Source organism: Blastomyces dermatitidis (assembly GCF_000003525.1).
Source record: "Blastomyces dermatitidis ER-3 genomic scaffold supercont1.2, whole genome shotgun sequence".
Lineage (NCBI taxonomy): Eukaryota > Fungi > Ascomycota > Eurotiomycetes > Onygenales > Ajellomycetaceae > Blastomyces > Blastomyces dermatitidis.
The window spans coordinates 2,663,641-2,687,664 of record NW_025544775.1 but is presented as its reverse complement, the minus strand read 5'-3'; the positions used below and the strand labels follow the sequence as shown (position 1 = coordinate 2,687,664).

Genomic DNA, 24,024 nt, shown 5'->3' with positions numbered 1-24,024 from the left:
CGGTTGATCGGCCCTTCTACCAGCAGTGCGCTGGTGGTGATCGAGCTCTTTTGCCCCAGTAGCCTACAGTTATCCTCCAAGAGGTTATGAAGCCCTCAATAAGCTACGGAAAACCGCTGATAATGTGCCAACCACGCCTCCACGTATCGTTACACGTGCCTAGATGTCTCTTTTTGGAATAGTTGAACCCCTCGGGTGGAACGCCGGATCTAACAAGGGAATACTTGCCAACGCGAAGGACAAGAAATCCGGAAATGCCAGAAACACAATGAGAAATGACAGCGGGCTTGCGAACGCCTGCAACGAACCAAAGAACGATTGCCCTAGGAGCTTTCAAGGTGGATGATACGATCGTGGAAGAACGACCAGACGAGTCCAATAACGATTTTGAAGATCCGGTTGGAGACACCAGCGAGATGTTAGATAACGCGTATGGCCCCAGTGGCTATGATACAAATCCTGCAAGTGAGGAAACTCGTATGAGGTTGGAGATTGCGAGGCTCCAACATGAGATTGAAAGGATGAAAGCTGGCAGGGCTAATGAGACCCTGGCTAGTGATGACAATGTCAGTGCAGATCTGGCAGAGTTTTTACAAAAACAAGGAAGGACTTCAGCTCTTATGAAGATCCTGGGTGAGTTCCGAGATCAGGTTAGGCCCATCAAGAAGCCAGTTATCCTCACAGGCTCTGAGAACTACCCAATGTGGAAAGAAGAGATCCTCCTAGCAGTGAGGCAATCTCGTACGATTGATATCATTGACAACAAGCAAATTGGTCCCCAAGGAGAACGCAAGCAACGACATGCAGCGGTTTTGGGAAGAACATAATATGTGGTTGTATAACCACATGTGGTCTGCGATCGCCCCGCAGGCGAAATCTCATTGTACAATACAGATGGACTCTGAGCTGTCTGCCTATTCCCTATGGAAGATCATAGAGAAAAACTTCACTGAAAGACCTGGTGTCCGGAGGACAAGGTTATACAAGGAGATGGCGAACCTATCTGCCAAAACGAAAGGCTCAGATCGCGCCTTTATCGAACGCTTAATTGCCATAAGGACTGACTATATCCGCCTGGGGTATAGGGTTGAAGACTTCATGTTTTCTGACTGCCTACTTACCGGAGTAAGCAAAGGGTGGGCCTCATTCATCAAGAATCGAATGGACCAGATCGACAAAGACAATGCTCAACCCCTAGAGGCCGACTTCATGGGCCTCTGCCGTGATATTCTACTACGTCTCCCAGCAGTTGGAGAAGGCCCAAAATATGTGTCTAGGAATCCAACCAACAACGCGAGGGAATTGGACAATAGGAAGGGCAGGAGCAAGGAAAAGTATGAGGATACGGACCCCAGACCTGAACGTAGGAATAATGACATGAAGACCTGCTACCACTGTCAAAAAGTCGGTCATATCCAAAATTATTGTTGGAAGAAATACCCCGAAAAACGTCCTACCAATCCCAATCTCAATACCAATAGAAACAAGGATAAGGGACAAGGAGAGTGAGAGCCTGAGCCTCGTTGCATAATGCGAATCGGACTGGGCAGGGGCGGACAAATCAACCACCGGCTACATTATATTGATAAACAGGTCGCCAATCTCATGGCAGTCGCAGAGGCAGACATCTATCGCCAAATCGACCACGGAGGCCGAATAGATTGCAGCTAGCGAGGCAGCCTGTGAGATAATCTGATTGAATGATATGCTACATGATGCTGGGTTAGTGGAAGGAAAAGCGAAGATATGCTCGCAACTATGAGTTGACAATAAGGGTGCAATTGATCTAGCAAAGGGGGAATCTCTGAAGCGACGATCGCGTCACATTGAGATAAGATACCATATCCTCCGCGATTTGGTTGAAAAAGGGGAGATCATGATGGAACACGTTGGTTCCATGGCCAATATAGCCGACGGCCTCACCAAGCCGCTGGCAAGGCCAGCTTTTGAAGAATTTGTTGAAAGGATTGGTTTGAAAGAGATCAGGAAAGAATAAGGTAATGGTGATACAGTGTATCAATGGATTTCGTGTGTATTTGTTGATTTTTACGGTTATTGCTGTACAGACGCTTTTCCTAAGAAGGAAATCAGGGTCTGATTGATGTAATTAATTATTATTGCGTTTTTGAAAGAATTGAGGATGGAGCGGGTGGCAGGCATTAGTGGGTGTTGGTGATTGCTACGGAGTACACCTCCTCTAATCAACGTGCCACCCAACCCTATTTAGTGTAACTCGCGTAGATAGATTACACACACACAACAACGTTATCCTCCAAGATTTTTCAAGACTCTAGAGATTCATCTCGACACAATACTTTTCAGACCTGTCAGAAAATGCTTTGCCTGGTTTTATTCAATCTCCACAGGCGTGATTGCTCCGTGGGCTACAGAGTAAAGACGAATTGAGAATTGAACATCCGAGGACAACAAATAAATTTTAGTTGAGACAGAATAACACGTTCATATTACTAACAACTAACTTCCAGCATAAGCTTCGCTCGTAGAAATAATCCTACAATCCCGGTGCTCTAAACTACTACTAGTTATTCCTTGTCGGCATCTTCCCGGCGTTGTACATGTACCTCGACAGAGCCGATGCCGAGATCTGGCGTGTTGGTTGTCCAAATGTGTCCATGGGTTCTACCCGGAGGTTGTTGAGACTCGGCTCATTCCAACATCGGGTATGCGTTGAAAAGTTTACAATGCTTCAATGGCATGTGGGATATAGTGGTATATGCCCGTTGTTGATGGGGTGAGTTGGATGGAGGAGATTGAACCGGAAGATCCTGGCGGGGTTAAGTACGATCGCCCACATACCGTTACTTTTACTCCACGATTGGCGTTGCATAACTCTTCTCTGAGTGGCATAAACCCTGGTCAAAAGTGGAGAATTTCCTTTTTTGGGGTCTTGGCGTGAATACAGCTCTCTAATTGGTGTTAGAGTTAAGCGAAGCACAATCCTGTGACATGCTATATCAAGTTATCAACCACCTCCCACATCAACCACCTCACTGTCAATTAATTTGAGTCTTTGAGATCCTTAAATTCTGCTTCTATATGTGATCATGGCACTGAGATTGTGACACTGAGATTTTTCAAGAATTGTCTGCAAGAAGAAGAGCTCATTCAAGAAACACTCTGTGGCTGAGAATTCAGAGACTATGATTTTAAAAAAACAGATGATAAGTGTGAAGTCAGTTTACAGTTGTTGATATTGAGATTTTGACTCTTTATATTGAAAATGAGACTCTGCACAAGAAGAATGTGACTCTGAAGACTAAATTCAGAACTATTATAAATCTTCTTCAGATCACTCAAACTGTTCTTGAGAATGAGATGTAAGTCAGTGAGATGTTTTTTCCTTTTTTTCTTTTTTTACTTAGTTAGCTGGTGCTTTTGCACTGAAAAATAAATCTCTATTTGTTTTTACAATTCTATCTCTTCTATTATTATTAATAATAAGCCATAAAATCAATCTTGCAGGGCCTTCCATTTTGAGCTTAGCTCCACAATGTCTTTGCACACAGAAGCTCGTGTGCATTAAGATATTTTTACTATCTTATCCTAAAAGGTGCGTACCGAATACCTGGGGCCTCCAGTTTTTGTATGCTACTCTAGTACCTTGGGCTCAGCTGGCGTTTCCTTTTTCTAGAATCCTGATTGAAACAATATTACGTTGGTACCAGCAGCTTTTCTAAGTTCACTACTTCTCCATCGGAGTCCATCCTGCAGTCGTCACCATGCGCCTCCCATACGTTCCCAACCCACCCCCAGCCTCCAACGAAGAGGATGAAGCCATTCTCAAGCGCGTCCAAGCTAGAAGGGGAGAACGGGGCCTCCTCCCCCTCGACCTAGCACTTCTCCATTCATTCCCCGTTGCCGACGGCTGGAATTCATTTCTCGGCGCTATTCGTACCAAGACCTCGATTTCCCCAGACATTCGCGAAATCGCAATCTGTCGCGTTGCCGCTATAAACGAAGCATGGTTCGAGTGGAAACACCATGTTCCCTTGTTGACAGAGGCCGGTTTCCCCGATGAGGCATTAAAACTTGTGCAGCGTGGAGTAGACAACCCACCCACTGACGCTGAACTGGCGGCATTGATGTCCTCAAAACAAATTGCCGTTTTAAAGTACACGGAGGCAATGACGAGGACGGTTAATGTACCCGAAGAGGTGTTCGCGGAGTTGAGGAGGCATTTCAGTGAGAAGGAGGTTGTCGAGATAACAGCTACAGTTGCGGCGTATAATTGCGTGAGTAGGTTTTTGGTTGCGCTGGATGTTGGGGAGATGAACAAATAAATAGGTATGCAAGTGTGAAATATATGCGTGTCATTAGCGGCAGTGACTCGCGTTTGAGCTGACTCTGAGCCGATTTAGAGACTTGCTCATAAGTCCGGTTATGATGAGTTGCCTAATATAGCCCTGGTATAGAATCCACGCTGAATATAAGTTGCCAATTCGACCTTCAACAAGGGATTCCTCAAATCTAATATAAATTTCTCATGAAGGCCTAAAAATCTGTTGGAGCGGGAAACGAACAAGGCTTCAGTGTATGTAATTTTGATTGGAAGGAAATAATTAAAGGATAATTGGTGATAAACATTAATTGAAATCCGGTTTTAAGCGGCGCAACCTGGCATTCGCTGGGTCTTTCCTTATTTGACAATATAATTTTGTATTCGTTGATATGAGGCATATTTAAATTCAACAAGAGAAAATATAAGGGGATTTTCTTTTATACACCGGTTTGAGTAGTTTTGAGTAGTTCCCCAGCCATCTTAGAGAAAAGTGCAAGGATAGGAGGAGTAGTTAAGGGGTGGAATGGAGAAAGAAATGTTAGTACCAAACAACCCCTGCCCTAGGTTAAGTCCTGTCATTTTCTGTTGTATTGGTGTTACACATCTCGGTATCTAGTTACATAATAATAATTATTGGAACATGTGCGTATGAACTGGTCTTGTTTAGTGAAGGATCATTATTCTCTGATTATTGTCAAAAAATTTGCTGAAGAAAAATATGTCTAAGGTACAGCAAGTTGCATACCATCCCTTGGACAAAAGTGAACAGAGCAACAAAGGACTTGTTGTGTTGATGTTGTGCTGTCAAGATGAAAAAAACAATATCAATACATCTTATGGTACAGAAAGTTCTCACTTTTGATTGGCCAGGACAGGAGTCTGCAGGTAACGTGACTTTGCTCCAGCATTGTAGTAGATCCAGCTCTTAGACCCAGAATGCAGAAATCTTTACTACAAGATCAGTTCCTTCAAGGCTACAACAACATTAAAATATCCTGAACATATGGAAATAATATGTGTCTTGAGAGCTGTTGACCAGTGATTCATCTCTCCCTTTCTCTTCTGTTGTTGTTTTATTACTTCCTTGTCCGATTCAGCTCCACGCCGCTTTGACCGAGTTTCTACCTTACCTCGCAAAAATTCTTTTTACTCTGTACTCGCCCATCGCCACCCGCCCACAGGCTTCGCGAAGTTGTGGCCAGCGGTTAATTCTTCTTATCATTTACTTCCTATTCTCTTCTATTAATTATTACTTTTAATTTTAAAACTTCTGCTGAGCGGATCCTTCGTCTAATTCGAGGGCCAAAGATTCAACTCCAACAACTAACTCAATTTGCGGCTGGCGGTTCGAATCTAGCCAAAACCTGGCATTGAATCAATTCTATTCCCTCTCCTTCGTTGTTGCAAAACTTTGAAATAACCCGATGTATTATTGCTGAAACGCTTAGCAATTGCTAATCATTAAATCGGATTTCATCAGCGGTTCAGGTACGATACTTTTTTTATTATTTCTTTCTTTTTTTTCCCTCCCAAGTTCCAGTCGCGTCTGGCGATGCCACATACTATTTGGACTTGCATTACCCGAGATAACCTAAATTGGATGTTCCCGCCAAAATTCATAATATACCCATGTTTACTGCAAACACTATGACGATATGTCGAGTTGCCGCTTCGCTAGGCCGATGCTTTTGTCTATAACCTTTACTACAGGTTGTTTTGGTTTATTTTCTTTTTTGTAGATTTTATGTTTTGAATATTTACTATGCGCTGTTTCGGGATACTTTCATTCTCTTTTTCGGACGCGGCGCTCGTCCTGGTCTATGCGCACATACTGAGTTTACCTACAGATAAGTAGATTGTCATCATGTCATTTTTGGTTCAAGATGATATAGACATTGGCGCTCGGGGTACAGAAACGCCAAGATCTCCTTCATCGCCGTTACGCTTGCAGCAATCGGAGCCGCCCAGACCATCGTCTCGTTCAATTCAATCAACTCCCGCTGCTACCAGCCTTCTGCCCTTGAAATGTGCATGGTGTAATGAATCATTTCAGCCTACCAAAGAAAATGCAATTTCCCCTGCTGAGGAGCTCAGGCAACATATGGTGATTGCTCACCCCGAAGTGTCCCTGGTTGAGCAAGATGCCGCTGACGAGACTCCTCTTACTGAATCTGGCCTCGATGAGACTGAGCAAGCTAGTCGTCTCGAAGCATTTTCCCGTGAAGCGGTAATTGTGGAAAGGCGCCTTGATGCGTTTTGGAATATCAATCATGTTCAAAAATTCACTGACGACTACGATGGAGAGAGTGAGGATCTTCCTGCATTCTGGAAAAATACATTTGGCGATTTTGAACGCCCGAAGCCATATGAGACAGAGGCTGTGGCGAAGGGAAATTTTCTACCAATCACCAAGCCCGAAATTTATGTTGACATTTTAAATGACCCAGAGTCACACACGACCGAAGAGCTTTACGCCATCACGGCAAATACAGCCCGGGCTCTCAGGGTGTGGCAGGATGAGTACCTAGCCATCGACAAACTATCGAAACGAGCCACACGGCATTCATTGAAAAAGGCTGCTAATCCACGAAAGCTGGAAGATCCGCTCGTTTTTGAAGATAAAAAAGAAGCGATGCTTTATGGATACAAACACGATCCCCGGGAATCAAAAATAGGATTCCAAGACCCATTTGCCCAGGGAGGCTTCAAACCAACTCCAACGCAACTGAAAAGGCTGAAACTCAACGCTGCAGACCCTTTCAATGTTGATGGTTGGAAACCAATTAAACTTAATGGTGTCGAGTACATTCCCGGAGTCCGCCCGCCGTCCAAACCAGCTCCCAGAAAGAAGCCTATAGAAGTGGACACAGCGGATGCGAGTGGTACAACGAATGGTATAGATCGTGAAACTGATGGCCGCCCAAAACGAATAACCCGGTTTGGGGGCTTCAGACATGCCTTAACTAGAGAAACCTCCCAGGTACAAACAGAGCCGTCAAGCCCCGTCTCTGCACCAACGCCTGCAAGAGCTAAACGACCCAAGTCACGCGCGACTTCAACAACCCCTCAACTACCTTTACAACCCAGTTCTCCGAAAACTAGTACACCTACCACTCGTCCAAATCAGCCCGTTAAATCATTAACCGTGAAGCTGGCAACATCCGGGATTCCAGTTACAACGGCCACCCCCGTAACACCGACCGCTACTTCTCATTCAAGACGATCAATTACTAGGGAACGTGCTTCTACACCCCTTTATGAAGATCCACTCCTGGACCCCAAGAACCAACTTAAGATCCAACAGTCCAAGAATCCAAAGCGAACAGAGGCAATGATCATCCACTGGGCAAAATTTAACCACGAAGGTCGAACCAGAAACCCAAAGCGAACCAAAGCGCAGATTGAGGCGGATAAAGCTGAAGCAGAAAAGCAAGGGGGCGCCTCGAAGGCCCCTCCTGGGCGAAAGAGGAGATCTAACTCGAAGAGTGGTGGAGCCGATAACCAAGACGCTCCCCCTAAGAAGGCCAAACGTGTTGCAAAAGGCACCCTAGCACCAGCTACGCACGAAAGGGTTGAGCCAGCAGAGCCTTACCAGATTGTTCAACCGCAACCTGAACTTCGGCGACCTGACCTTTTGATAAATCCATTAGCTGTCCCTACACATCCCCAAGTCCGATACAGTCCCTACGGTGGGCAGGTATATCAAGTAAGCTATAACCAGGGCAACCATCGTCAATAGTTAAGCGAACCTTGTTTTTAACCGTTCTGGGGCAATTTCGACATGTCTATATATGGAAGTCTAGGGGATGGAAAACGTGGTCGGCGTGGTGGGCTTAGCATTTTTGGCACAGAAGGCGTTGGCGGGATTTTCGCATTTAGATTTTTGTGTATCATATCATATGGATTCCCCGGTTTATATGTTGTTGTTTTCTTTTCATTTCTCTTTGCGACTTCTTATACTTTTTCTTTTTGCTTCGGTCGGTCGGGAGTCTTTACGTGGCGAGGATATTGTGTTAAGTGGTGCCCATGATCTGTCTATGTAAATAGTTATTATTACCCCCGTTGGCTACTTCATGTATTCATAGAACAGGAAAAATTTACGAATCTGTATAAATTAATTCTTTTCAAGGAATTACTATTATTGCTTCTTTCAATGTCTTATCTCAGAATCGTGTATACAGAAAACTTGACCTCGCTAAGTGCGCCACTTGACCTCGTTACATAATCATGACCCCGACCTCGCATAATACAGTAATAATCAGTTGGTAATTGACTTTCAATCTTTCAATCCACTCATTCATTCAGCTCATCAATCAATCAAAGCATGTATAGCTGAATCCTGATTCATAATCAATTAAATAAACAGATAAATTCATATAGAATATAAAGAGATATTTTACAGAATTTTAAAATATATCAAGATAAAAATATTTAATAATTAATTTTAAATTGATTTTAAATTGATTCTGAATTGATTCTGAATTAATTATAGTAATAAAAATAGATTTAATCTATATATTTAAGTAATTAATAATTGATTGAAAATCAGTTAATAATCAATTCAGTATTATTATTAAATTCAAGAATAATTTCAGTATTAAATTGATTTTAAATTAATTTTAAATTGATTTTAAATTGATTCTGAATTGATTATTATGACGTGCTTCTGCTCTCTATTTAAGTCAATTCTCTATTCAGCTCTAGCTTCTGCTTCATCTCTTGCTGTTTTCTGAAGCTTCTACTTCTATCTTCTTTCTCTGTTCTTCTCTTCATATGTGATTGCTTCTTCTATAAGAGCTTTCACTTCTTCTCTACAGAGTCTTTATTCTTTTCTTTATATATAATCACTTCTTCTATGAGAGTGTTTACTTCTTCTCTACAGAGTCTCTGTTCTTCTCTTCATAGATAATCACTTCTTCTACAAGAGCTAATCTCTATAGAATAATCACTGTATATATAAGAGTGTACACTCATCTTTCATTTTTAAGAGAATAAGACAAGTTTTTACTCTTATATCTGACTCTATGTAGCAGTATACACTACAATTTAATAGCATGTTTTATTAAGAATCAAGTTCTTCTAGCCTCTTTAACTTTCACTTCACTCTCAATATATATAGCACTGATGATTGAATCAGACTGTGAACACTGAGAATTGACTAGCTGATAATCAGTCTGATTAGTTACTCTATCTTCTTTTAACACTGTAGCTAGTAATTGATCTGATCTGCAGTTATTTAAATCTATCTCATTTAACACTATAGCTAGTGATAGATCTGACTGATGATTATTTAAGCATCTTTCACTTCAGAATGTTATAGCACTAGTGATCAGTCTAGAATATAGTCACAGTTACAGTAAACTTATCTTCACACTCTTATATAACTTTATCAGCTTCATCATAATAATGAAGCAGAACAGATAAATCACTTAAAGTAGCTTCTATCAGTCACTTTCTTTCACTGAATTGAATGAGCTTATCAGTAAAATTGAACAACTCATCTGAGAATTTATTAATAAACCTGACTCAGAATAAACTTATTTATAAATAATAACTGAAAAGTATGCTATTATAATTACAGAAGTCTGATGAAACATAGATAAATAGTATAAGAGTGTTAAAAGTCAAGTGACACTGTACAATTATATCAAAGTGAAAGATATTCTTATAAGTGTATTAGTCAGATATTACAATGATATAAAAACAGCTCTTAACTTCACTTCAGTAGTGAAATGAAAGAATGTTATTAATCTCTGATTACAGATCTTTCACACAGATATTACAAAGAATACTAAGAAGAGAAGTTTAATAGTCTTAAGCTTTTATAAATTCAATCACTAGAACTGCACTTCTTCTGATGAAGCAGTAATACTAGATATGATTAAGAAGTTAGAATAGCTAGAAGTTCAACTGATCTGATAAGAGAGTAAGCTCAATGAATATGAATATCAGCTTGATCAGTGAAAGAAGCAGTTGAATAAGTATATCACTCTTATTGACAAACATGTCAGCAAACTTCAAGAGAATCTTAAATAATTGACAGATGAAAGAAGCAGATTAGCAGAAGTATGAAATAGCTTTCACACTGAGAAAGCTGTACTTATCACTTAAAGATAGAAGCTGAATCATTATCAGTAGATGAACTGTTCAGCTCAGATCAACAGAATAGATATTAAAGCTGATAATTCTCTTAACAAGTCTGCACAGTAATTAGATGTCTTCTTTAAGAAAGACTTCAAATTATCTTCTAGAATCTGACAAATATCAGCAATTTCATGAGAACTGTGTGATGCTGAAGACAGAACACATCATCATAATCTAACAAGAGACAGAATTAATTTTCTCAGAGAAGCTGACACTGTGCATTTTACTTATAACTCAGAGAGAAATCAGATGTGCAGAAATCAGATACTCACTCATGACAATCTTGATCTTCTGCTTGATAGTGAACTCTGTTCATTCACATGAAGTGATGATAGATCAGTGAGATTACAGACTGATGATATTATGCTATTCAACTCAGCAGAAACAGATATAATGATATTTATCAGTTGCTTAGAATTCATCATTATATAGAAGAGAGATGACATGATTCTCTGTATATTCTCTCTATATCTGAAGAGTCAGATGTTGAAATAGCATAATGATCTGTCTATTAAAATGAGAAAGAATATAAATGTCTTTCTCTCTATCACTGTTAATAAGTTAAAACATGAGTTTCAGCTATCAGAAGAAGAAGCTTGAATGAAAGCTCAGACTCTGTGTTTTTTCTTTAAGAAGTCAGATGAACTATCTCTGATATTATATATCTCATAGAAGATTAACTTACTGTGAGCTGCTGTAATCTCTGATCTTATTATGATAAAGAGGCTCTTATGAGAGAGTTTAGAGTTCAATCTTTTCTTAATTATATCACTTATTTTTACTGAATGATTGAATAACTTCTGATAATAAATTAGAGATAATAAGTCAGCTGTCTGATATGTCTGAACTGATCAGAAGACTCAATTCACTAACTATATATATAGTTTCAGATGTTTTGAACAGAATAATAATCACTGTCTGTATCACATCTCTCTGTTCAAGCAGACAGAAGCTACAAAGCTGTCTATGTCTACTGCAGAGATAGTAGCAATTCTCACAAGTACTCTCACAATGAGTAAGTTACTGATTCAGTGTATAATAGAAGAAGGAAGACTGCTGATATCTATAGCAGAGTACTACATCTGTAGAGACTCTTATTATATTAATCACTGTCTTAAAAAAGAGAAGAACAGCAATTATTCAGTGAATTAAGTCAAACTGAAGAGTACTGAGAAAGATAATGATAAGCTGCTGAATCTAGATCTCAGTCTAGATTCTAACAGTGAGTCAGAAAAATAATCAGTGAGATAGATACTGAGAGACTCATCTCATCTACAGACATTTTCTCAGATGATTATCAGAATATCTTTAATACTGACATATATGCAGTTGCAGTGTGTGATATCTCTATAAGTGATTAAGAATATATTAGTGAACTACAGTATTTATCTTATATCTTTCTCATTATTTCTATCATTACATCACAAGATGATCTCTCTATTTACATGAATACAGATACAGATATATCACTTATTAACATAATAATAGCAAATCTATTCTTCTCTCATTATCAATCAATCTCTATATCACATGATCAATGTGTGAGCATTCAAGAAATTGACTCAGAAGCTGATGAATCAAATCTATTCATAATAACAGATCTTATCTTGAGAACAGACAATGATTCTCTTTTCATTATTGAAGATAAATTTCACTTAGTGTGATATCTCAGATGCATATAATCATAGCTAATAATGTCTCTTTTATCAGTGAAAGTAACTATCAATGTTTATAATAAACTTGTTACATTTCACAGAAGATATTTCATAAATGTCAAGATCATCAGAGACACTATTCACATGAGTAGATGTCTGTCAAACTCACAGTCACTCTGACAGTGAAAGAAGATTGCTATTTATGCTGTTAATGTCAACATCATTCATCATTCTGACTGAGAAGATTCTCTGTTTTCTACCTTGTACATTGAATTACATTTGATGAATGTGAAAGATCAGAATAATTCACTTCAAATTCTCACAGCAGACACTCTCACTGAGCAGATTTAAGTGAATATATCAGATTACTGAGTGGTAGAAGACTGAGCAGTCATTTAAGCAATCATTGATCAACATCACAAACTATTTAGCTTCAGCCTAGGCTTATTTTCAGACAATGTTAAGATGTCACTGTGATTCATTAATAAGAGCAACTTTTCCAGCCTGAAACAGAGACTCTATTCTCTGTCTCAAAGAGATTATAAAGCTGCTGATCAGATTCTGAACCTGCTTCTATAAGATAGAAGAATTGAACATGTTTCTCTTAGAGATAGAAATCTCATTGCTTCATCTGTCTTTGTGATCTGACTTAGAGAAAAGCTGAGAGTAATGATTGATTTATGAAAAGTAAACACATACTTACTTCTCAATACATATTCTCTATCAATACAATAAGATGTATTGCAATCACTCAGTGATTCTACAGTATTCTTATTCATAAATATCTGTCAAGGCTTCTTTCAATAAGCAATTGAACAGAATAATTATTTCAAAATCATATTCATGATCTCACACTGAGATCTTGAATATTTTACAGTCATCACAATAAGATTGACAATCTTGCCTGAGTTCTTTCAATAATATATGAAGAAGATTCTAGCAAAATTTCTATGATAATTTGTGTTAGTCTATGTAGATAATATCATCATCTTCTCTCACTCACTGAATGAATATCTTCATCATATGCAGCAAGTCTTTACAGCTCTTAAGATATCTGAGATAATAATGTTATTAACTAAATGTTATTTCATATATCTCTCAGTGCATTTGCTGAGTCATCATATCAATTAACTAGACATATCTACTTAAGAAGAGAAAGTAGCTACTATTACTAATCTAGTCTTCTCTATAACACTCAGAGAACTAGAAGAAATCATCAGTCTCTTCAATTATTATCATGATTTTATCAGTTTTTATACAGATCAGATGAAAGTATTAGAGACTCTTAAGATCAAGTTACTGTATAACAGTTCAAAAACAGGTCAGAAAAGAGCATTATATACAGCTAAGATTAAGTTAATAAGATTTAAGAACTTACTGCAGTTTCATACTCTGCTTGTGAAAGTCAGATATTCATTTGACATGATAAAGCAAGTCTTGATGAACACTCTCACTCAGGCATATTCTGACTTTAAACATCTCTTCATATTGTACATGAATGCCAGTAAGTAAAGAGATATCAAAGTAGCTCTATATTAAGTCAGAATGAATAACATTGAAAGACCTGTTCTATTTCTCTCTCACTGATTGAGTGCAGCTGAAAAGCACTACTGAGCAACTGAATTGAAGTGTCTTAAACTCATATAAGCTCTGCAGAAATTACTGCAGTATTTAGACAGTGAGTTTACAGTTGTCATAGATTATATCACTCTTATATTCACTTTTCAGTCACTGATAATAGATTATCATAGCAACTGACTGATGAATTGAGTCTTAGTTCTAAACTTGTATCTCTCACAGATGATAATTCACTATTATAAGAGCACTGCACATGCGCCCCGGTGGCCGAATGGTTAATGCGGCCACCCGGTAGCGCCTTGGCGTGGGAAACCAAGGCGTGTGGGTTCGAAACCCGCAGGGAATACATTAAATCCGGAACTCAAGCACCTCAGGTTTCTAATAAATACAGAGGTGTACAAATCGCTTCAATGAATCGCTCTATGTTCCTGAGCTGGGAAGTTATTATTGCATGTATCTAATTGTCACTCCTTTGTATTTCCTATGTTCTTGTTATCTTGACATGGTCTCAACACCTGTATTTCCTCCTGTATAACCAACACTTAACCTGTATTTAACATCACGCAAGGACTCATCATAAGCTCCGCTTGCATATGAGTATAATGAAAGAATAATAATAATAATAATAAAAGCACTGCACATGCTAATACTGACACTCTATTCAGATTACACTGTCTAAATAATGATTCAGAAGAGATTCTCTCTGAAGAGCAGAAAAAAATTTATCAGATTATCATTAATCAGGCAGATGAACTGATAATAGACACATCTTCAGTGAAGATATATATGATTTCAACTACAGCAATAGAGCTCACTGATAAATTCAAAAAGTAATTATACTGAGATATTCTCTATGACTCAGTATTAAGAAAGGTCTTTCACAAGACTAGTCAGAAAGAGTGATACTAGTTATTTACAGTGCAGAATGAGCTATTGTTCTTTGAAGAATTATGTCTCTGTATTTTCAAATTGCTGATATGAGATATTATCTGTATGTGTTATAATATAACAGGTCACTCTGATCTCTATCAAATAGAAAACTTTATTCATTAGTTCTTCTTTCTTTCTCATGTCTGAAAGAGAATTCTGAACCATCTATCACAATGTCTTAATTACTAACTAGTCAAATTATTAAATCACTCATTAGAGGATAAATTATATCTTATCTCACTCTTAAAACAGCTGTTTGAAGTTCTTTTAATTGATTTTATTACAGAATTATCAGTGAGTGACAATTGTGACACTATATTAATAATCACAGATAAATTTTTGAAAGCAGTAATTCTAATTATAGAACAGAAATAATGAAATACTTTATAATAAGTAGAAGACTTCTATAAGAAGATGATCTGCTACTAACAGCTTTCACTGATGATTATTTCAGATAGAGATCTCAAATTTACATCATAATTTTGAAAGTCAGTTCTTCAACTCATGAGAATTAAAGCATGAATGACAACTGCCTATAATTCTCACTTAAACAGTCAAAGCAAGTAAATCAATCTCACAGTTGAAGTCACATTGTGAATACTTCTTATAGATGAATATGAAGCAAATTGAACTGCTCTGCTTAAATAAGTGAAAAGAGTGTTAAACTTAGTAGCTGCACAGTCAGTAATGATCTCTCTCTTTAAATTACTCACAGATGTAAAGTCTAGATAACTGTTATTAAATAATGAGAAAGCTCTGCTAGATGTAGCTGAGTTCATCATTATATAAGATACAGTGCAGCAAGATGTTCTTGACTCATACACTCTGATAAAAGCTAGAATGACTGAGTTCTTTGACTGATTTCATTCTTAATCAACTATTCAGATTGACAATTGAGTCTTCTTAAACCTTACTTAAAAAGCTCAAAAGAGCTATACATTAAAAGAGACATTCAAGCTATTACTCTTACAGATAGACTTATTTCACATTCTTCAGAAAGTATCAGATACTGCATTTTAATTGAAACTGTCAGTTAGTTAATAAATGCACTCAGTAATCTTCATCATTCATCTGAAAAAGATTATATTAATAGAAGTGAATATGAAGTACTTATCATCAGAATCAGTACTTGTTAATGATTAGTTGCAATTTGAAGTTGAAAATATCATAAGAAAGTATATAGAGAACAGTAAGACTTATCTTCAGATTAAGTGAAAGAAATATAAAGATCTGATCTGAAAGTCTCTTGAAGTCATTATATAAGACACTCTGTATCTGATCAAGATCTTCATGACTAAGAAGTCTTACAGTCAGCTGAGTAAATAATAGAAAGAAAAGTAAAATAGAGACAGAGTGAAAGAAAGAAAGAAAATGTATTACAATCTAATTTTAGCTATTGAATGAGAAAATAAAAAAAACAAGAAAATCATCATCTTTCACTCTTTTCATTATTTCATCTTATCTCTTCTTATCAATCATCTTCAAGCTCTTTCTGCAGCTTGATCTTCTGCTCAGTGAGATATACATCTTAAAATACAACATCTGCTGATAATCTCTTATTTATAAGATCACTGAAACACACCTTACTAAGTAACTTAAAGAAATGATTATTAGTCACAGTATTTCTCACAGCTGAAACTACATTGATAAACTCAGCTATCTTATTCAGTTTCTTTCACACAGTCTGAACAGTGTTCAGATTATACTTATCAAGATTAGACAGTCACTTCAGTATCTTCAGATCTTGAGCTCTACAATTGACTGTGTAATCTTCAGAAGACAGAATTGATAACTGTTATACATCATTTATCTTAACCTCATTGATTATCTTAGCAGGGGTTGAATAACTTGTCTTTGTCTCATTATCTGTCTTCACAGATGTTGAGATGCTTTACTCACTGATTTAAATGTGTTTCAAGAGTTTCAGTACAATCAGACTCAATATTTTGTGCTTGAAAGATGTAGATATTTTCTTCATTGAAACTATAGTTAAATCATTCTTCTTCTTTATATCACTGATCTTAATAATATCATTAACATCTGTCTTCTCAGCTGCAGTCTTTTCAAATCCAGGTATACTCTCTTTAAACAGCAAGTTATTCACATTTCATCTGAGTTCATATCAGCTATAGTAATTTAAAGAGTAGTGAGATCTCTTATTTTCTTACTGATAGTTAATGTAAGTATTATATTCTTACTATGTCTGTTTGTCATCTGCAGAAGTGACTACACATTTCTTAAATCATCTCTGACTCTTCATATAACACTGATATGACACAGAAGCTATTTCTCTACAGATCTGCAGAATAATAATATTCTAATTAACAGAATTCTTAGAATTGACAGTCTGTGAAGTGATTAGCTTATTATTATTCATTCATCAGCATAACTTTTACTTAGCAGATAACTGTCTCAAATCTTTAATCAATCACTGACTGAGTAAAATGAAAAATTCATAATTAATAAATGACATCTTCTCACTATATTCTGTAAGTCTTTCAATGATTGAGACAGCATCTGCAAGTCTCTTCACAGTCAGATTCTGCATGATTGACACACTCAGATGAGTGAGCTTGTCATTCTATCAGAAGTATAAGTCAGTCTTGTCATTATAATATAGACATCTCATATATACTGTGTCATACAGTCAAGATATTTAATCACTCTTAATATTCTTCTTTCACTCTGACTTTCTCAAAATATTATCACTCAGAGTTTTATATTGCTTCTGACTAGCTCTTCAGTGCTTCTTATTCTCTTCTATCAGTGATAGTTCTTCAGTATTTATATCTATCTATTCAGCTCTCACTTTCAGTTTTACTTACAGCTCTTCATTATCAGCTGCTTTCACAGCAGTCTTCTGACTTTCTTCTCTCTCATTCATCTTAATATCTTCTTCTGAAAATCAGCATGTGAACAGCTATAACTTTTTTAAATAAGTAAACAGTGTTATAAGCTTTCATATTACAGTCTTAGACTCTTCTTAACTCTTTAAGCTTCTATTATATAATTCATCTGTTGACTCTTCTGTAGTGATATCATGCAGTCTAGCTAAGTAATAACAAGATATCACTGTCTTTTCTTTATCTTAGTCTTTGATCACTTTGTATATGAAAAGATAAGTTAATAGTATCAGAAGCTTATCTGTTCAGAATTCTAACTCTTTATCTTTATTATTTTCTTTTATCTCATTCTCATCTATTCTCTCTTCACTGATCTTCTCACTCATCTTCTCTTCTCTATCACTTATATAAAGAAGAGTATCACACTTCTTCTGACTTAACAACTGAAACAATTTCTCTAAGATCAAGGTCTTTTTTATCATACTTGCTGTATCTGTCTTCACAGCTGTTAACTTCTTCTTGAGACTTATTATTTCTGTGATCTAATCTTCTATATGTTGTGATTTTCACTAATTCTGCTATGTTAAATTTTAGCAAGATGTGTGAGAAATAAGAGAAGAATAAGAAGAAAGTGATTGTAATATATATATTAATGTGATTATTCATCTACATCAATCTCTATCACTCATAGAATCTTTTTCTTATTATAATGAAACTTTCACTCTCATCTATCTCATCAAAGAACTCTTTCTTATTCAAGCTTTTTATAATTTCTTTACAATCTCTTTCTTTTCTTACAGCTGTTTTTAGATTAAAGAACTTCTATCTCTTTCTTATCATTTCTTTTCAAGTTATTCTTACATCTTTCACTCTTTATAGAGATAAACAATTCTTATATCTGATCATTCTTTGTATAAATAAGCAATTCTATTACTCAGTCTCTTCTTTTCTATGATATCTGCAGTATATATAATGTAAGAAATCCCGCTTCTCATGAATCCTTTACCTCTATTTCTATCTCTCGTGTAATTAATAGGGCTAGCGGCCCTTGGCTACACACAACTATATAGACTAGAGTTCGCGAATACTATTCACAACTCAGCTTAAATGCTATTATACATTTAACTTCTACATTTTATCTTTCTACTGTGAATACTTCTATGTCACGCTCCCGGCCGCGTCAAGGCCCCGTTGCGGTTCCACACGGCTCATCACTTCCATGCGGATGATTCCATTCCATTCGAACCGGTTTCCAACCACTCTATGACATCATTTGAATGTATCATAGAAAGATCTGATTAATGAATATGAGAACCCTGCTTTTATATGAGGTCAGCAGATTACTCTTTCTTGACAATAAGACACTGCTGAGGTATCACTTCAGCTATTCTCACTCATGAAATGAAAGAAGAGTATTCACTTATTATCTATATAGAATAGCTAGATACTAGCTTCTCATCAAAGAAGTCAGTGATTTATTTTACTTCTACTGAAATATATACAAGAGTTACTGCATGTCTTATACAATCTTCTTAGTATACTAAGTATCATATCTGTGATATTCTTATAATAACCTTGTAGTCTATGAGCTCACTATTCAAGCAAGATAGTTAAGCTCACTCATACAGCTTCTCAAATAACTATCTCTATATAATACTGCTAACTAGTCATCACTTCAGTTCTGTATATTACAATTCAAATCACTCAATCTGATTACATATTTGAATCAGTCAAGCTCTAACAGACTGATATGACTTTATACATCTGTGCTGAGACTGACTCAATCTCACTCTCTGAGAGAAACACTACATCATTCTCTAGAGTGTGTACATCTCTATCTCAGCAGAAATCCGAGATTTCTGAACCTACTGCATATTTTAACATGAGCTCTTCAACTGCTCTGCTATCACTGCAGCCTCTACACATCTACATCTATTATGAAGATAGAGAGATTAAGGTCAGAGATTCTTCAAGATATAAGAGAAACATCTTGTCTGAATTTCACAGCTTTATCTGTATTCTTGAACAGAAATTCCATCTTAACTCAAGCCAGTATAATACTCATAAGATATAAGTAATATACACTGTCAATCTTCTTGAAGACATCTCTGCAACTACTTGAGTTATCAAGAAGAGAAAGCTTGAGCATATCAATACTGTCATAACTTAGAAAGAATTCAAGAACTTTCTACTGAATCAAATCAAAGATCATTACAACTGCAGCTTCACAGCAGCACAGCAGTTCAACTTATTATATTAACAAGATAATGAGAATTCTTCTAATTTCAATACAAGATTTGAAGAATATTGAGAGAAATTGACTGATGATTTAAATCAATTAAAAACACAGCTTTATCTCACAAAGCTGACTCATAAGATGCAGACAATGATATTATAATATCAGAGTTCATCAATCAATTACACTGAGCTTGTCAACCTGGTTTTCTGAATCTATTTGAATAATCAATTCTCTGAGAAAAAGGCTAATAAGACCTCTTCTAAGTAATCAATAACAGAATCTAAACAGTGCTATGATAGCTTCAGTGTAAAGAAAGTAAAGAAGAATTTCAAGTATTCTGATTCTTCACTCACTGTGAAGAAATATTAAAAAAGATTTGACAAAGATCTCTGTTTCAACTGCAGAGCTAGTGATTACTATATCAGTGATTGTAAGAAATTGAAGAAGAGAAGAAACTGAGAAGATATCTTCTCAAAGTTAACTTCTCTTCTGACAAATATATCTGTGAAAGATAAAGAAGAGAAAGAAAAGAATTGACAATTCTCACATCTCTGAGTTTATATTACAATCACAATGCATACTCTGAATGAGAAGATATCAGTGAGATACCTACTTAACTTTAAGACAGATACTAACTTCATATTCTATTCCTTTTCTTTGATAAAGAATTGAAAGAAGATAGATTCATCAGACTATGTAAAATTTACTGATGAAATGAAATGTCACTGTTTTGATGTAATTCAGATGAAGTGTGTGGCCACAGACTCAGAAGAAATCTTTAAGAAGAGCAGTCTGCTTCTTCACACAGTTAATATTATAGATGAGAACATCATTCTAGATCTTCTATAATTGAGAGAAAACAATTCTCTCATTGACTGAGTCACTCAGGTGTGACAGTATCATCTCACTGATAAAGAGACAGTGATAGAAAAACCTGAAGAGTTTCATCAGAAGAATCTTGAGAAAAGAATTGAGTTAATATACTATATAGCAGATGATTGAGACTTAAAGATAGATGAAGAAGTCATCACTCTTGCTGTAAGATTAGCAGCAGTATCTGTCATTGAAGACAGATATACACAATGTCTCTTTACAGATTTTAAGAATGTCTTTTCAGAAAGAAAAGCAGTGAAGTTTCCTGATATCAAGATATAATATAAGATTCATCTTAAAGACAGTACAACAGCACTGTACAAATCTCTTTATAACTTGTCTGTAAAGAAGTTGAATGTTCTGTATAAATATCTTGAAGAAGTGTAATCAAAGAACTGAATACATTTATCAAAGAGTTCAGCAGAGATGTCTATACTCTTTATACTCAAGAAGAATGATAGACTACATCTATGTGTAGACTACAGAGGTCTCAATAAGATGATGATTAAGAATTACTATTCATTACTGTTAATTAACAAGATGATTGATTGATTATCTGAAGCAAAGATGTTCTCAAAGATTAATATACAGAATATCTATCATAGAATCAGAGTTAATGAAGATGATATTTGAAAAACAGCTTTTCATATCAAGTACAGCAATTTTGAATATCTTGTTTTATCTTTTGATCTTTGTAATGCTTCAGTCATTTTTCAGGCCTATATAAATAAGGTGCTGCAAGGCCTTGTCAACATCTTCTGCATAGTATACTTGAATGACATTCTAATCTTCTCAAAAACAGAGAAAGAACATGATACTCATGTTTAAGAAGTGTTAAGTCACTTGAGACAGTATTAACTCTATATAAATACTGAAAAATGCTTATTCTACATACAGAAGATTGATTTCTTAGATTATATTATTAAGATGAATGACATTTCAATGAACAGAAGCCAGGTCTCTGTCATTGAGAACTGATCAGTGCTGCAGATGTATCACAAGATACAGATGTTTCTAGAATTTACAAATTTCTACAGATGATTTATCTATGCATATTCACAGATTACTACTTCTCTTACAGATCTGTTGAAGAAAAGTGTGAAAGACAGAAAAACAGAACTGTTTACTCTCACTCAAGATGCTGTGCAGGTGTTTGCAGAATTGAAATAAGCTTTCATAGATGTTATAATACTGAATCACTTTAATTCTGACTTATTCAGTCAGTGTGAGACTGATGCATTTAAGAATAAAGTCTGTGAAATCTTTTCACAGTTAATATCAGAGATCTTTCAACATTGAAAGAATCAGAGAATAATCATTTCTGAGAAAACAGATAATGAATTGTCTGTAAGAGAAGACTTTTTCACAGAGTCTATAAGACACTGTAAATGAAGATCAGTGACCTTCTTCTTCAAGAAGTTATTACTTATACAGAGAAGGTATAATACTCATGATCAGAAGATGTTAGTAATTATCAAATTCTTTAAGATCTGATAATATTATCTTCAGAGTAGTAAGTACTCAGTGCAAGTTCTCACTAATTATATAAATCTGTATTACTTCTTGATAACAAAGAGCTTAACAGAACATCAAGTCAGATGAGCAGAGCTGCTTTCAGAGTATAATTTCTATATCTGATATCATTCAGATCAGCTTAATCTCACTGATATACTATCTAAGCAGCCTGATTATAATATCATTGATGTGAAGAAGAATTCTATAAAAGAACCTCTGTCATCACTGCAGAAGAAGCTGACTGCAGAGGGTTAAAATTCTCTAAAGCTCAGAAACAGTGCTGAAGAGACAGCTGTGTGACTCAGTATAGAAGATGAAAGAGAACTCAGATTCTCACAGAGAACTGATACTGAAGATTATGAGCTTCTTGTATCATATCTTACAATTATTGAATTGATAAAGAATGAAACAGTCTACAATCTTTCAATCTGACTACTTTTGAAATTCATTAATAAGTTACAGAAGAAGAATATCTCTACTACAGCTCAAATTCAGAAGTTGAAGAAGAAAGAGTTCAGTTTAAACTTGAAAGAGACAGACTCTGAGCAGAGCAGTGTTACTAAGAAATCAAGTTACTGATAACTAGAAGAATATAAACTTCTACTACTGAATAATTTAGTCTTTGTTTCTCATAGTAGAGCAGTGTATCAGAAGTTATTGAGAATTCATTATAATGATTTTCATGTGAGGCACTTCAGATTAGAGAAGACTGAGAAGCTTCTAAAATATAAATACACTTAAGACAAGCTTCAGATAGATGTCAAAGAGTATATTAAGACTTATAATATCTATTAAAGAATAAAGATTCTGCAGTATAAGTAATACAGCAAGTTAATATCACTGTCTGTTTCAAAGAGCTTATGACAGAATCTATTAATGAATTTCATAGTTGATCTGTCAAAGTTAACAAGAGTCAAAGAATATGACTTAATTTTAGTTATTATTGACTACTTCATAAAGATGATCAGATATATTTCTATTTATAAAAAGATTAAAGCCTCTGAATTAACTGATCTGTTTTTAGATATCATTATTTATGATCACAGTGCTCTGAAATTATTAATAATAGATTGAGAATTCCTCTTCATTAGCAAGTACTGATCAGCTTTTTACTATTATCTTATAATAAGATATCTTCTCAGTATCACTTTTCATCTGCAGATCAATGATCAGACTGAACATCAGAATCAGACACTAGAACAGCATCTTTAAGTATTCTATTCATCAAAAAACCGCTCCACCACGAACTCGCTCGATTTTTCGAATAAGAACCCGCCGATAGATCCATCGAAAAGCCCTCGATCATACGAGCATTTTGACCCCATCGCCGACCGCATACCCCGTGTGGTGGTGGAGTTATCCAGCCAAACGTGAACCGGACGTTGTTCGAAGCTCCTGTGTGGGATTATCCCCCGTTCTCCCCTACCACACCACAACCCCGGGCCAGAGTGCCATACAAATTGTAAGGTGAAGTGACCTAGCCATATGCACCAATCTTCTCGATTTTGGAAGACCCCCGACCTGTAGTTGTGGAGATATCCGAGGAGCGACCTCCGCGAAAACCCTGTCCATCTTTGATGTTCCAAAACACCAACGCCAAGTCTCACCCTCGTACCGCCCTTCTCAATCTGGCCCATCCCCGGCAGAAAAATACAAAAAGATACCTCGGCGATAATATCAAGCACATAATCAACGGACTCTTCTGAAGTGCAACCTCCACGGTCCGCCGCCAGTGTATCTAGACTTCAACACCAAGTCTCACCCCTGTACTACCCCTCTCAATCTGGCCCATCCCCAGCAGAACGATACAAAAAGATACCTCGGCAACAGTATTCAATACATAACCAGTGGACAACGAGTCAACAGCACACCAACAACTATAAAATCAGTATACCCCAAGGTCTGACTGAGCCTTTGATCCCTGCACAGTGAGATATATTAAATCTA

At 36.3% G+C, this 24,024-nt stretch overlaps 4 protein-coding genes across 8 annotated transcripts; 3 read left to right on the top strand and 1 right to left on the bottom strand.

The window, feature by feature from the left end:
• Positions 1–275: 275 nt before the first annotated feature.
• Positions 276–827, top strand: BDCG_01683 (uncharacterized protein; the record flags this gene model as incomplete). Its single annotated transcript, XM_045417210.1, has 1 exon — positions 276–827. One exon carries the CDS (start codon positions 276–278, stop codon positions 825–827), a length of 552 nt encoding a protein of 183 aa, XP_045274090.1.
• A 2,164-nt stretch (positions 828–2,991) lies between these two features.
• BDCG_01682 (4-carboxymuconolactone decarboxylase) lies at positions 2,992–4,772 on the top strand. Of its 5 annotated transcripts, none has more exons than XM_045417207.1 (3): positions 2,992–3,338; positions 3,484–3,571; positions 3,653–4,721. In XM_045417207.1, exon 3 carries the CDS (start codon positions 3,741–3,743, stop codon positions 4,299–4,301), a length of 561 nt encoding a protein of 186 aa, XP_045274089.1. In that variant the 5' UTR covers positions 2,992–3,338; positions 3,484–3,571; positions 3,653–3,740; the 3' UTR covers positions 4,302–4,721. The 5 variants fall into 5 exon arrangements, with proteins under 5 accessions (XP_045274089.1, XP_045279697.1, XP_045279696.1 ...); XM_045417206.1 differs by having other exon boundaries at positions 2,994–3,338; positions 3,484–4,305; positions 4,380–4,772; XM_045417208.1 differs by having other exon boundaries at positions 3,013–3,193; positions 3,288–3,338; positions 3,484–4,730.
• A 490-nt stretch (positions 4,773–5,262) lies between these two features.
• Positions 5,263–8,473, top strand: BDCG_01681 (uncharacterized protein). The gene is made up of 2 exons (XM_045417204.1): positions 5,263–5,788; positions 6,148–8,473. Exon 2 carries the CDS (start codon positions 6,165–6,167, stop codon positions 8,037–8,039), a length of 1,875 nt encoding a protein of 624 aa, XP_045274088.1. The 5' UTR covers positions 5,263–5,788; positions 6,148–6,164; the 3' UTR covers positions 8,040–8,473.
• Positions 8,474–23,294: 14,821 nt separating this feature from the next.
• BDCG_16403 (uncharacterized protein) lies at positions 23,295–23,714 on the bottom strand (the record flags this gene model as incomplete). Its single annotated transcript, XM_045425644.1, has 1 exon — positions 23,295–23,714. The coding sequence occupies one exon, from the start codon at positions 23,712–23,714 to the stop codon at positions 23,295–23,297; it is 420 nt and encodes a 139-aa protein (XP_045279695.1).
• Positions 23,715–24,024: the final 310 nt, after the last annotated feature.

Bases quoted from the DNA above. Each gene is read 5' to 3' on its own strand.
- BDCG_01682 (XM_045417206.1), top strand. From the start codon at position 3,741: ATGCGCCTCCCATACGTTCCCAACCCACCCCCAGCCTCCAACGAAGAG.
- BDCG_01681 (XM_045417204.1), top strand. From the start codon at position 6,165: ATGTCATTTTTGGTTCAAGATGATATAGACATTGGCGCTCGGGGTACA.